General features: G+C 40.0%; 1 protein-coding gene across 3 annotated transcripts in view; it reads right to left on the bottom strand.

The window, feature by feature from the left end:
* Nucleotides 1-14,872, bottom strand: part of fmnl2b (formin-like 2b) — a 44,336-nt gene that overhangs the window by 3,549 nt on the left and 25,915 nt on the right. For all 3 annotated transcript variants that reach the window (XM_061978660.1, XM_061978661.1, XM_061978662.1), the window contains 2 exons: nt 9,287-9,388; nt 9,115-9,216 (listed from right to left, as the gene is read on the bottom strand). In XM_061978660.1, the coding sequence (XP_061834644.1) occupies nt 9,115-9,216; nt 9,287-9,388 (204 nt within the window). The remainder of the gene's footprint in view (nt 1-9,114; nt 9,217-9,286; nt 9,389-14,872) is intronic.

The raw sequence follows: 14,872 nt of genomic DNA, 5'->3' as shown, positions 1-14,872 counted from the left end.
TGTACATTTTTGTGCGGTTTCTCCTTGAGGTGCAGGTAGACAGCCGAGTCTTGGCCTGAAGAGTTTTCTCGTCTATGCTGTGCCATGTGTCGGCTTAGTGCTTGTTTTCCTAATGTATGAAACTAGAATATATTATAGTTTTTATGTTATTAATTTTTTATGGAGCTGGTTGTTAATAGTTAGACTGGGGGTCAGCAACCCGCGGCTCTAGAGCCGCATGTGGCTCTTTAGCGCTGCCCTAGTGGCTCCCTGGACCTCTTTCAGAGATTTGTGAAAATGGAAAAAAATTAAGAAAAAAAACATTTTTTGTTTTAATATACTTTCTGTAGGAAAACAAAAATGACACAAACCTTCCTAATTATTAGAAATCCCACTGTTTGTATTAAACATGCTTCACTGATTAGAGTATTTGGCAAGCACCGTTTTGTCCTATTAATTTCAGTGATCCTTGAACTCATCGTAGTTTGTTTACATGTACAACTTTCTCCGATGCTGCCATAGAAAGACGTGTTTTATGCCATTCCTTCTTTGTCTCATTTTGTCCAACTTAAGTTGGACAAAAGGTGAACTTTGTTGATTTTGTTAATTTGCTGGAGTGCTTATCAGGCATATTTTGTCAGTGCATGCTAATCCATGCTAACATACTTGCCAACCTTGAGACCTCCGATTTCGGGAGGTGGGGGGGGGGGCGTGGTTGGGGGCGGGGCGTGGTTAAGAGAGGAGGAGTATATTTACAGTTAGAATTCACCAAGTCAAGTATTTCATATATATATATATATATATATATATATATATATATATATATATATATATATATATATATATATATATATATATATATATATATATATTTATATATATATATATATATACATACATATATATATATATATATATATATATATATATATATATATATATATATTTATATATATATATATATATATACATACATATATATATATATATATATATATATATACATACATATATATATATATATATACATATATATATATATATATATAAGAAATACTAAGTCATATATATATATATATATATATATATATTTATATATATATATATATATATACATATATATATATATATATATATATATATATATATGTAAGAAATACTAAGTCAAGTATTTCATATATATATATATATATATATATATATATATATATATATATATATATATATATATATATATATATATATATATATATACAATAAATACTTGACTTTCAGTGAATTCTAGCTATACATATATATTTCTTTTATTATATATATATATAAAATAAATACTTGATTTTCAGTGTTCATTTATATACACATATACACACACATAACACTCATCCACTCAATGTTGAGTATTGGCATCACTGTGTGACGTCACAGGAAAATGGACGGGTGTATATAACGATGGTTAAAATCAGGCACTTTGAAGCTTTTTTTAGGGATATTGGGTGATGGGTAAAATTTTGAAAAAAACTTTGAAAAATAAAATAAGCCACTGGGAACTGATTTTTAATGGTTTTAACCCTTCTGAAATTGTGATAATGTTCCCCTTTAAGGGTTGAATTGTCCATCCTTGTTCTATTCTTTGTCACTATTTTTCTAACCATGCTGAACACCCTCTCTGATGATGCATTGCTGTGTGGCACGCACAAAAGTGCTTTCATCAAATGCACTAGATGGCAGTATTGTCCTCTTTAAGAGTGTCACAACATTGCTGTTTACGACAGACGAACTGCTTTAGGCTGGACGAAAACATGACTGCTGTTGTTGTGTGTTGTTACCGCGCTGGGAGGACGTTAATGAAACTGCCTAACAATAAACCCACATAAGAAACCAAGAACTCGCCCTCCATCATTCTACAGTTACAACGTGATTGGGCAGGTACGCTGTTTAGATTGTGGAACCTGAGTCCGCCTGAATTTCGGGAGATTTTCGGGAGAAAATGTGTCCCGGGAGGTTTTCGGGAGAGGCGCTGAATTTCGGGAGTCTCCTGGAAAATCCGGGAGGGTTGGCAAGTATGGCTATTTAGGTTAGCTGTATGTACATATTGCATCATCATGCCTCGTTTGTACTGTAGGTATATTTGAGCTGATTTATTTTCCTTTACTTATGTCCTTTATATTTGCATGTCTCATGACACATTATCTGTATGTAATATTGGCTGCATTTCTCATAGTTGTTTGTGTGCCATGTTGTTCCAGACCACAGCAAACGTTACCCAGCTTGCAAAAATTTTAATAAATCCATTAGAAACTTGGATACACACATCTATACCTTTGACCATTCTAGGCCAGTAATTTCCAGAAGTTATCTCATCCTGTGAGAAGCCTCCATTTTACTAATGGTTTCCAATGTTGCAAAAATGTGTAGAATAAAAATTAAAGTACAACATTTCTGTCAGCCTTTGATAGTAGGCTAATATAGCTAATATAGACACTTACATCATGTGTTTCCTTCATTATAACACTTATATAAAACTTAAATTTTTTTGCGGCTCTAGACAGATTTTTTTTTTTTTACTTTTGGTCCAATATGGCTCTTTCAACATTTTGGGTTGCCGACCCCTGAGTTAGACCAAAGATTTTGCAACACAAATCAGCACAAATGATTGGGACAATTTTGGGGAGATTTGGACATGGTTGGAGGGCTGGTTATGAATAATAGCATATTAATACCATAAAACAGTAAAACGTTAATAGCTTAAAAAATATTATAGTTAGACTAAAAAGGTTTGCAGCGCAAATGTAGCACAAATGATTACATCACTAGTCAGAACATTTATTTTAGAATAACTTAAAAACCATAACGGCAAAAACGAGCAAACGATTGGGACATGTCTGGACAAGGTGGGGGGGCCGACTTCACACATGTCATTGAATGACACTGAGGATGGAGAAAAATGTCATCTTTGAGGCGTCCAGAGTTGAGAATACCGAAACAATTACATCATCTACATTTTTTTTTTTTTAAAACCAACATAAAAATACATAGTAAAAAATAAATAGTAAAAGTGGGACAGCACACAGAATAGATGTATCAACATAACATGGTAAGAATATGAGTAGTGATAATAGCAAGAAATAATATATAGAATAACAGAATAAGGGACAAGAGGTAGAAAATGGATGGATGGATGGAGAATAAAAATTAAGAACCTAAGAAGAGTTTCAAATGATCAGTAAAAGCCTAATTTAAAAGGTGTGCCTTCAACCTTTTTTTTTAAGAAAGAGACAAATCAACAGTCTTTGCAGGCCAAGGCTCACTGGCAGGCTGTTGCACAGGTGTGGGCCATGGTGGCTGAATGCCCCCTCACCGTGGGTCTGTGTCCTGGTATTTGGTAAAGATAAATGCTTGGTGCCAGAGGACCACAGGATCCATGAGGGTTTATACGGTAAAAGCAGGTCAGATAGATAAGACATTTAAAAACTAATAATAAAAAATTAAAATCCACCCTGAATCGGACGGGGAGCCAATGCAGCATCTTTAAATCTGGGGTTTTGTGGTCCCGCCCTCTAGTCCTCGTCAGCACGCGTAATGTAACGTTTGTAATAATTGCGGACTTCTCATATTCTTTTTAGGAAGACCAGGAATCATTACAATAGTCTAATCAACAGAAAATAAAAGCATGCATTATTTAAAGTTAAAGTACCACTGATAGTCACACACACACAAGGTGTGGTGAAATTACTCTCTGCGTTTGACCCATCCCCTTGTTCCACCCCCTTAAGATGATAAATAAAACCATTTTTGTAATATTTTTGATACATGGGATACACATCAGCTTAAAAATCACAGCCAGAATTTTTATGAATTGTGTTAGTTTAAAATCTTGTAATTTTGGTAAAAGTCTGTCTTTTTGGCCTAAGAACCTATAACTAAAACCCCCATTTTGTCCTAGTTGAGCTGTGGGAAATTTACTGCCATCCATGAATTGATGTCTAAAATGCAGTTAAAATGGCATCTATTATTAGCAGACACAGTAATGTACAACTGTGGATCATCAGCCTAACTATTGACGTCCTCAGTGTTCACTTCCGGACGCCGAGATGAGCAGTCGCATTTTCTTTCGTTCCCACTCGGGAATCCAAACAAATGCTTGGATGATCCAACACTTCCTCCTTTTTCTACTGTGGATCACGGATTTATATTTGAAACCACCACAGATACAATACCCTTTGAAGAATAAGAGTCGTGAACGCGAAAAAAACGAACACAGTAATTTCTACCTCCTCTGTAATTCATCTACGAAACATCTGGGTTTTGGAGGTAATGTGATTCACTCATGCCTCACAGCGGATCGGAACAGAAGAAATAAGCCCCTGACTGGAAGGATAGACCGAAGATCAACAATTTTACTATTACTTCTACTCTCTACCCTACTCAGTGGCCCAGAGTGTCCGTCCTGAGATCGGTAGGTTGGGAGTTCAAATCCCGGCCGAGTCATACCAAAGACTATAAAAAAAATGGGACCCATTACCTCCCTGCTTGGCACTCAGCATCAAGGGTTGGAATTGGGGGTTAAATCACCAAAATGATTCCCGGGCGCAGCCACCGCTGCTGCCCACTGCTCCCCTCACCTCCCAGGGGGTGATCAAGGGTGATGGGTCAAATGCAGAGAATAATTTCGCCACACCTAGTGTGTGTGTGACAATCATTGGTACTTTAACTTTTTTTAACTTTACTCTCAGGAGACACTGAACTAAACCCCGGACCAGTAACCACCCGGTTAATGTTGTCTCGCCTGGCGAAGTCTAGCAATGTTGTTGCTAACGATGCCGAGGAAGCTAGCTTAGCTGCGGGACCTCATCGGAGCTATGCTACAAACATTAGCTCTCCACTTACGCCAGCTCTCACTTGTTCATCACCACCTGAGCTCACCTGCGTTCCAGCGGTCGGCGGCACGACGGAGGACTTCACCCCGATCATCGGTGCGGTCGGCGGCCCGGAGACGGAGGAAGACAGCTCAGACACCGGTGAGGACAGCGGCGGACGGCGTAATGGTTTTCGACGACACCCTGGCCGCCATTGCGGAGGTCCTCCTAACCTGTCCCGAAACCCCTGAGGGTCACCACCGCGTCACCTGGACCCCCCGCGGCCTACACAGGATTCAGGGGATTCTTTGTACATCCCTGGTCATTGTTCTCAACCTCACCAAAACCCACGAAAACCACGTCCACTCCCACCACCCCTACCTGCCCCCCCCTTTAACTCCGTCCGTCCCCCATCACCTGGCCGACGAACAATGGGCCTCTCTACCCCTCCCCCAAGTCTCTCCACACAAACAGTGATTGGACTGCAATACAACTGCAATAACAACCAACATCCCTCCATCTTCTGGACAGTACCTCTCCCCAGCGGACTCTGATGTTCTTTTTGGTTCCGGTGGACTACACATCATCCACCTTAATGTGAACAGCCTCTCTGGAACTAAACTCGACGAAATCAGAGAAATGTTTCACAACAATAAGGTAAAAATCCTGTGTTTCTCTGAAACTAAATTAGATCAAAGTGTTTCTGACTCAGAGATAGAAAACTTCTCGGTTTTCAGAAAGGACAGGAATAAACATGGTGGTGGTGTTTGTATGTATATTCACCAGGATATAGAATACATAACTCACACTGATCTTAACCACAATGCCCTTGAATCTGTGTGGGCAGAAATCAAAATTACAAACGCTAAGCCGGTACTAATAGGGAATGTATACATACCCCCTAATCAGAGTGATTTTTATGGTGCTCTTGAGGAATGCTTAGCTGGGGTAGACAATGTGGAGAAAATTATAACTGGAGATCTGAACACAGATATTCAACGCAGAGATGCGCCTGTCTTCAAATCTTATAGCAAGCTTTGTAATCTGCACGGCCTCTCCCAGCTAATAACACTACCCACAAGGGTGTGAGATTCCACCCAATCAACCATAGATCTCATTCTCACATCAGACTGGCATAACATAAAAAATTGTGGGGTCATGATCTGTGGTCTTATCGACCACTATCTAACCTTCTGCACCCGCAAAATAACTAAACCCTAAGCCAATGGCCACATAACAGTTAAATCCAGATCCCTTAAAACACACTCCAGTGATAATTTCAACCTTAAATTAGGTGAGTGGGACTGGTCCCCTGTGCTCACGAGCAACCTGGTTGAAGATGCTTGGGATCGCTTCAAAACAGTGTTCCTAGCGATACTAAATGATGTGGCTCCCGTGAGAACAGTCAGGATCAAAGCCCGCTCTGAACCATGGATGAATCCAGACCTATTAGCTGCCATAAAAGACAGAGACAGAAAATACGACAAAATAGAGGAAGACACAAAGAAGCCACGTGAGCGCTGGAAAATTCTCAACAACCAGCTTCCTGGATGCAGCCAGAAACTTAAAACCAGACTCACCAACATCAACATCAAGGAGGGTGACTCTCTCATTACAGACAAAATGGAGGTAGCAAGCAGACTCAACATCTTTTTCACCAGCATAGCCACAACTCTAGTTAACAAGCTGTCCCACCACTCTGGTCGTTTTGGTGTAGAACACATTACAACCTTTTACAGAAAGCTAGGAGTAATCAACAACAATTTCAAATTAGAAATGGTCTCAGCTGACGAGGTGCTTAATAAATTGAGCGCGCTCCACCTGAACAAGGCCACCGGCCTTGACAATATTCCCTCCAGATTCCTCAGGGACTCTGCCACCATCATTGCTCCTATCATCACACACATTATTAACCTCTCAATTAAACAAGGCCAAGTACCCAAGGATTTCAAGATAGGAAGAGTAACCCCCCTTTTTAAAAAAGGTAGCAAATTAGAACCTGGTAACTACCGACCTGTTTCTATTCTCAGTTTCTTTTCGAAAGAAAAGGAAACAAATAGTTTATGAACAGGTCGATAGATACCTTGCTACTAATAAACTCATGTACAAATTCCAATCCGTCTTCAGAACTAACCACTCCACTGACACATGCCTTTTCTATCTGACCGACCACATCAAACATGAGGTGGACGCGGGCAAATACTGCGGCATGGTCATGTTGGACCTTCAGAAGGCCTTTGACACCGTTAACCACGCTATACTGTTGGATAAGCTCAGAGCAATCGGATTTGATAAAACCTCATCGAGCTGGATGCAATCTTACTTGGAGGGGAGGAAACAGGTGGTAGAGGTGAACGGCACCGTGCCCCCCCCCTCTCAGTAAGTTTTGGAGTCCCCCAAGGCAGTATATTAGGGCCTTTACTGTTCCTAATATACGTAAATGACATGTCATCAGCATGCGACTGTGAATTGTTCCTGTTTGTGGATGACTCGGCCCTGCTGGTATCCAGCAAGGACAAGTCACAGGTGGAAAAAATCCTCAGTGCTGAAGTCCTTAGTATTTGCACCTGGCTCGCTGACAATAAACTATCTATACACTTAGGTAAAACGGAATCCATCCGATTTGGGTCCCAAATCAATCTCAAGAAAGTCAGTGACTTCACTATAAAAGTGGGTGACATTGTTATCGCCAGGAAAGATGAGGTCACCTGCCTAGGTTCCATTCTAGAGGCTAATCTTTCCTGTGATAAAATGGCAACCAAGGTAATCAGAAAGGTCAACCAACGAACAAGATTTCTCTACAGAATTTCCTCTCTGGTCAACAAAAGCACCTTGAAGATTCTAGCGGGAACTCTCATTCAACCCTTTTTTGATTACGCTTGCACCTCCTGGTACCCTAGCACCTCCAAATCCCTCAAATCTAGACTCCAAACATCCCAGAACAAGCTAGTCAGGTTACTTCTAGACCTCCACCCCAGATCACACCTCACTCCTACCCACTTCTCCAAAGTGGGCTGGCTCAGGGTGGAGGACAGAGTAAAACAACTTGCACTGAGCCTAGTCCATAAAATCCGCTACACCTCCCTGATACCGAAGTACTTGTCAAACTACTTCCTTAACGTAAATGACCGCCATAACCACAACACCAGGGGGAGCTCCACTAACCACGTTAAACCCAGATTCCGAACTAACAAAGGTCTTAACTCATTCTCCTTCTATGCCACATCAATATGGAATGCACTCCCAACAGGTGTAAAAGAAAGTGCATCTCTATCATCCTTCAAAACCGCACTAAAAGAACACCTCCAGGCAACTTCAACCCTTGACTAACACCCTCCCCCCTCCACATCCCACCTCCCCGGATTGTAAATAACCAAATGTAAATAATCAAATGTATTTCTAATGTATATACTTGTTCTTAAGCTATCTGAACTCACTATGTTTTCTGCTCGCTGTACATATCCTACCAAGTCAGACCTACACTGTTTCAATGCCCATTTCTCTGATGATGCAATTGTTGATGACTGAAGTGCTGATATCAACCAAACCCTCCTCATCCCACCCCCCGGATTGTAAATAATGTAAATAAATCAATGTATATACTCTGATGATTAACTTGTGTGATGACTGTATTATGATGATAGTATATATTTGTACCATGAATTGATTGACGTGGATCCCGACTTAAACAAGTTGAAAAACGTATTCGGGTGTTACCATTTAGTGGTCAATTGTACTGAATATGTACTGTACTGTGCAATTTACTAATAAAAGTTTCAATCAAAAAAACAAAAACTCATGTACAGAACCCCACATCTTATTTTATCTGTCTATTTTCTTCTTTATTGCACAAGCTGTCAAGTTTTTTCAATTATTTTTACTAATTTAATACATCGTCTTTCTCTTTACTTTATTTTATCTTCTTTATCTATTATTTTGTGTTTACTTGTATTTGATGTACTCTTATTACACACACTTAACCATTTCTATCATTTTTTTCTTTCTTTTGAAATTTTAATTTCTTTCTTTCACTTTATCTTTTATATATCTATTATTACACAGGGTCTAACACGTTTTCTCCCACTTAGAAAATGCCCCAAGTAAACACAGGAAGTGAACAAATGACAATAGACATGTAGAAGAGGTAGAATTAAATACGTTTTTGCTTCTTCCTACTCCTTTTTAGACATGTTGAATATTGTAATATAAAGTTGTAACTTATTGAACATGTTCCTCACAAATAAAACATGACCACCTGTGTCAGAGCTGTTTATGTTACCTTGGTTTCTTCATCCTGCTGCTGCTGCTGCTCCTCCTGTTCCAGTTTCTCCAACATCATCTGTTCCTGACGCCGCCGCTGTTCATTGTCCTCCTCAGCCAACTAAATGCGCACACACGCACACACCCACGGGTTAAACATGTCAAATGAGCAGATGTAAGTACCAACTTACCCTGTAAGCTTTGATGAATCGAACAAAAATGGGGAAAAAGACGGATGGCGGCATTGTCTTCGAGCTTTCCCCAAAGAATTTCACCACGTCTTCAAAAGCGTCCTTCAGAGAAACAAATAGTTACAGTTGTCCCTCACCACATCACACTTCAAACATTGCGGCTTTAACTGCATTGGTGATTTAGTTTTTAACGCATATTCTTCATGTTTGTCCTAAATTAACGTGAAAATAAAGACATACTTACGTCTACTTGTACAAAACTCAAAACCAGTGAAGTTGGCACGTTGTGTAATTCGTAAATAAAAACAGAATACAATGATTTGCAAATACTTTTCAACTTATATTCAATTGAATAGACTGCAAAGACAAGATATTTAATGTCCAACTGAGAAACGTTTTTTTTTTAATTTTTGCAAATAATCATTACCTAAGAATTTAATGGCAGCAACTCATTGCAAAAAAGTTGACACGGGCATGTTCACCACTGTGTTACATGGCCTTTCCTTTTAACAACACTCAGTAAACGTTTGGGAACTGAGGAGACACATTTTTGAAGCTTTTCAGGTGGAATTCTTTCCCATTCTTGCTTGATATACAGCTTAAGTTGTTCAACAGTCCGGGGGTCTCCATTGTGGTATTTTAGGCTTCATAATGCGCCACACATTTTCAATGGGAGACGGGTCTGGACTACAGGCAGGCCAGTCTAGTACCCGCACTCTTTTACTATGAAGCGACGCTGTTGTAACACGTGGCTTGGCATTGTCTTGCTGAAATAAGCAGGGGCGTCCATGATAATGTTGCTTGGATGGCAACATATGTTGTTCCTAAACTTGTATGTACCTTTCAGCATTAATGGTGCCTTCACAGATGTGTAAGTTACCCATGTCTTGGGCACTAATACACCCCCATACCATCACACATGCTGGCTTTTGATAGATATATAGATAGATAGATAGATAGATAGATAGATAGATAGATGGATAGATGGATGGATGGATGGATGGATGGATGGATGGATGGATGGATGGATGGATGGATGGATGGATGGATGGATGGATGGATGGATGGATGGATGGATGGATGGATGGATAGATAGATAGATAGATAGATAGATAGATAGATAGATAGATAGATAGATAGATAGATAGATAGATAGATAGATAGATAGATAGATGGATAGATGGATAGATAGATAGATAGATAATTACTTTATTGATTCCATCAGGAGAGTTCCCTCAGGAAAATTACAATTCCAGCAGCAGTGTAGAGTTGAGATCGAATTTAAAAAGTAAAAAGTAAATAATAAATAATGGAGGTATATGTTATTGTTTCGCATCCCCTTTCATCCTAGTAACCCCCCCCCAGTCTGATGGCGTGTGGGACAAAATAGTTTTTGAGTCTATTAGTCCTGCACTTGGGATGAAGCAGTCTAGCACTGAACAGGCTCCTCTGGCTACTGATAACACTATGCAGAGGGTGACTGGCATCATCCAGGATGCTCACTAGTTTTTCTGCAGTCCTCTTCTCTGCCACCGTCACCAGTGAGTCCAGTTTTATTCCGATTGTAAAATGCTAAATGGGCAGAGGTGGGTAGTAACGCGCTACATTTACTCCGTTACATCTACTTGAGTAACTTTTGGGATAAATTGTACTTCTAAGAGTAGTTTTAATGCAACTTACTTTTACTTTTACTTGAGTATATTTATAGAGAAGAAACGCTACTTTTACTCCGCTACTTTTATCTACATTCAGCTCGCTACTCGCTACTAATTTTTATCGATCTGTTAATGCACGCTTTGTTTGTTTTGGTCTGTCAGACAGACCTTCAAAGTGCCTGCGTTACTGGTGACGTTTCACTCCGTTCCACCAATAAAATGCAGTCACTAGTGACGTTTGACTCCGTTCCACCAATCAGATGCAGTCACTGGTGACGTTGGACCAATCAAACAGAGCCAGGCAGTCACATGACCTGACTTAAACAAGTTGAAAAACTTATTGGAGTGTTACCATTTAGTGGTCAATTGTACGGAATATGTACTGTACTGTGCAATCTACTAATACAAGTTTCAATCAATCAATCAAAAGTGTGAAGGAAAAAAGACACTTTTTTTTATTTCAAACGTCACAAGCCTAAAGACTGACTGCACAGTTCCTGTCTTCACAATAAAAGTGCCGCTCCATCGCGCCTGCGCTTTCAAAATAAGAGTCTCCGAAAGCCAGCGCAAACAAGCTAGCAAGCTACGGAATTTGCCGCCAATGTATTTCTTGTAAAGTGTGTGAAAATGAATATGGAAGCTGGACAAATAAGATATCAAAAACCTACCACTTTCATGTAGTATTAGACAGAAAGGAGGAACTTTTTTTCTCCTGCATTTGAAAACGTGGACGTTAAGCACTGCTGTCTGATTACAATCAATGCAAGTCATCAGAATCAGGTAATACACCAACTTATATTCTTGTCAACATGAAAGAAAGGAATCTATATGTGTTAAACATGCATGTATATTCATTAAAACACCTTTAACATGTAAACAAAAACGGCAAAATAAATAAATATAAATGATATACTGTATATATCAGTGTATGTGTATATATGTATATATATATATATATATATATATATATATATATATATATATATATATATATATATATATATATATGATATGTGTGTGTATGTTACTCATCAGTTACTCAGTACTTGAGTAGTTTTTTCACAACATACTTTTTACTTTTACTCAAGTAAATATTTGGGTGACTACTCATTACTTTTACTTGAGTAATAAATCTCTAAAGTAACAGTACTCTTACTTGAGTACAATTTCTGGCTACTCTACCCACCTCTGTAAATGGGTTATACTTGTATAGCGCTTTTCTACCTTCAAGGCACTCAAAGCGCTTTGACACTATTTCCACATTCACCCATTCACACACACATTCACACACTGATGGCGGGAGCTGCCATGCAAGGCCCTAACCACGACCCATCAGGAGCAAGGGTGAAGTGTCTTGCCCAAGGACACAACGGACGTGACTAGATTGGTAGAAGGTGGGGATCGAACCAAGAACCCTCAGGCTTGTCTCTTTTGGGGTCCCAGCTGCACTCGGGCGGAAGGCGGGGTACACCCTGGACAAGTGCCCACCTCATCACAGGGTCAACACATCCTTCAATTTTCTACCACTTGTCCCTTTCGGGGTCGCGGGGGGTGCTGGAGCCTATCTCAGCTGCATTCGGGCGGAAGGCAGTGTACACCCTGGACAAGTAGCCACCTCATCACAGGTATCTTATGTGATATGATTGTTTATTTTGAAGGTTAGCTGCCTTTTCTTTTTTTGTATATTCTTCTTATATTAATATAGCGCTTTTCTCTAATGACTCAAAGCGCTTTACATAGTGAAACCCAATATCTAAGTTACATTTAAACCAGTGTGGGTGGCACTGGGAGCAGGTGGGTAAAGTGTCTTGCCCAAGGACACAACGGCAGTGACTAGGATGGTGGAAGCGGGGATCGAACCTGGAACCCTCAAGTTGCTGGCACAGCCACTCTACGAACCGAGCTATACCGCCCCACCATTGTAGAGCCGGCCCGCCTGATAAGTTTCTCCAGTCTGGAGCTGTCTTTCTTAGATGTACTGCCCCCCAGCACACTACGATGCAGAACAGAACACTGGCAACCACAGACTGGTAGTACATCCACAAGAGGTTTTTGCAAATGTTGAAGGAGCACAGCCTCCTCAGGAAGTACTGCCTGATATTTGCGCCTAGAACAATCCGGATGGTTCTTTTCCTCTTTGTTACAGAGGACACAACGTCCACAGTTTCCAAAAACAATTTGAAATGTAGACTTGTCAGACCACAGAAGACTTTTACACATTGGTCCATCTTCGATGAGCTCGGGCCCAGTGAGGCCGGCGGCGTTTCTGGGTGTTGTTGACAAATGGCTTTTGCTTTGCATAGTAGAGTTTTAACTTGCACTAACAGATGTAACGACAAACTGTAGTTACTGACAGCGGTTTTCTGAAGTGTTCCTGAGCCCATGTGGTGATATCCTTTACACACTGATGCAGTACTGCCTGAGGGATTGAAAGTCATGGGCATTCAATGTTGGTTTCCGCTTACATGCATTGATTTCTCCAGATTCTCTAAACCTTTTGATGATATTACGGACCGTAGATGGTGAAATCCCTAAATTCCTTGCAATAGCTCGTTGAGAAATATTGTTCTTAAACTGTTGGACGATTTCCTCACGCATTTGTTGACAAAGTGGTGACCCTCGCCCCATCTTTGTTTGTGAATGACTGAGCATTTCATGGAAGCTGCTTTTATACCCAATCATGGCACCCACCTGTTCCCAATTAGCCAGTTCACCTATGGAATGTTCCAAAGAAGTGTTTGATGAACATTTCTCAACTTTCTCAGTCTTTTTTGCCACTTATGCCAGCTTTTTTGAAACACGTTGCAGGCATCAAATTCCAAATGAGCTAATATTTGCAAAAAATAACAAAAGTTTACCAGTTCGAACGTTAAGTATCTTGTCTGTTTAAGTCACACTTGACTAACTACACTAGAGCAAGCCCGGTCCCAGGCAATTACAGAGCCTGCTAGTCCGGGTGAGGAGTCAGTTAAGCTAGAACTAGCCAGCGCCAGGCTGGATAATCCCTGTACGCATAGCAATTTTCTTAGAATAATACACAACTCACATAATGTTTTTTCTGTTGTGACTGTGTCAGAGGTGGACGTGCATTCTACTGAGGTGGCAAATTATGATGTGTTCAGTTTATCGCAGCACCAAGCAAACAATCTGAAAATTCCCGTCATATCAATTCCTAGATATGGTCGAAACTATTTAAAGTGCACTACGCATAATAAACGCAACATTATTAATATTGCTACTACGGATAATTTCAACAAAAACTTGTCAAAACAGCCCAATACCTATAATATGGGATTTTTAAACATAAGATAATTGTCTCCCAAAACGTTATTAGTTAATGAGGTCATTAGAGACAACAATCTTAACGTCATTGGTCTTAGCGAAACCTGGCTCAAACCAGACATTTTTTTGCGCTAAATGAGGCATCTCCTCCTAACTATACGAATGCACATATTGCCCGTCCCCTTAAAAGGGGTCGGGGGGTAGCACTAATATACAATGAAAACTTTAACCTTACCCCTAACCTAAATAATAAATATAAATCGTTTGAGGTGCTTACTACGAGGTCTGTCACACCCCTGCCTCTCAACCTGGCTGCTATCTACCGCCCCCCAGGGCCCTACTCGGACTTTATCAATGAATTCTCAGAGTTCGTTGCTGATCTAGTGACGCACGCCGACAATATAATCATAATGGGGGACTTTAATATCCATATGAATACCCCATCGGACCCTCAGTGCGTGGCGCTCCAGACTATAATTGATAGCTGTGGTCTTACACAAATAATAAATGAATCTACGCATCGCAACGGTAATACGATAGATCTAGTGCTGGTCAGGGGTGTCACCACCTCCAAAGTTATGGTACTCCCATATACTAAAGTAATGTCCGATCATTACCTTATAAAAATCGAAGTTCTGACTCATTGTCA

Source organism: Nerophis lumbriciformis, linkage group LG01 (assembly GCF_033978685.3).
Source record: "Nerophis lumbriciformis linkage group LG01, RoL_Nlum_v2.1, whole genome shotgun sequence".
Classification (NCBI taxonomy): Eukaryota; Metazoa; Chordata; class Actinopteri; order Syngnathiformes; family Syngnathidae; genus Nerophis; species Nerophis lumbriciformis.
Note: the sequence above shows the minus strand (reverse complement) of the source record. Positions and strands in the feature narration are given on the sequence as shown.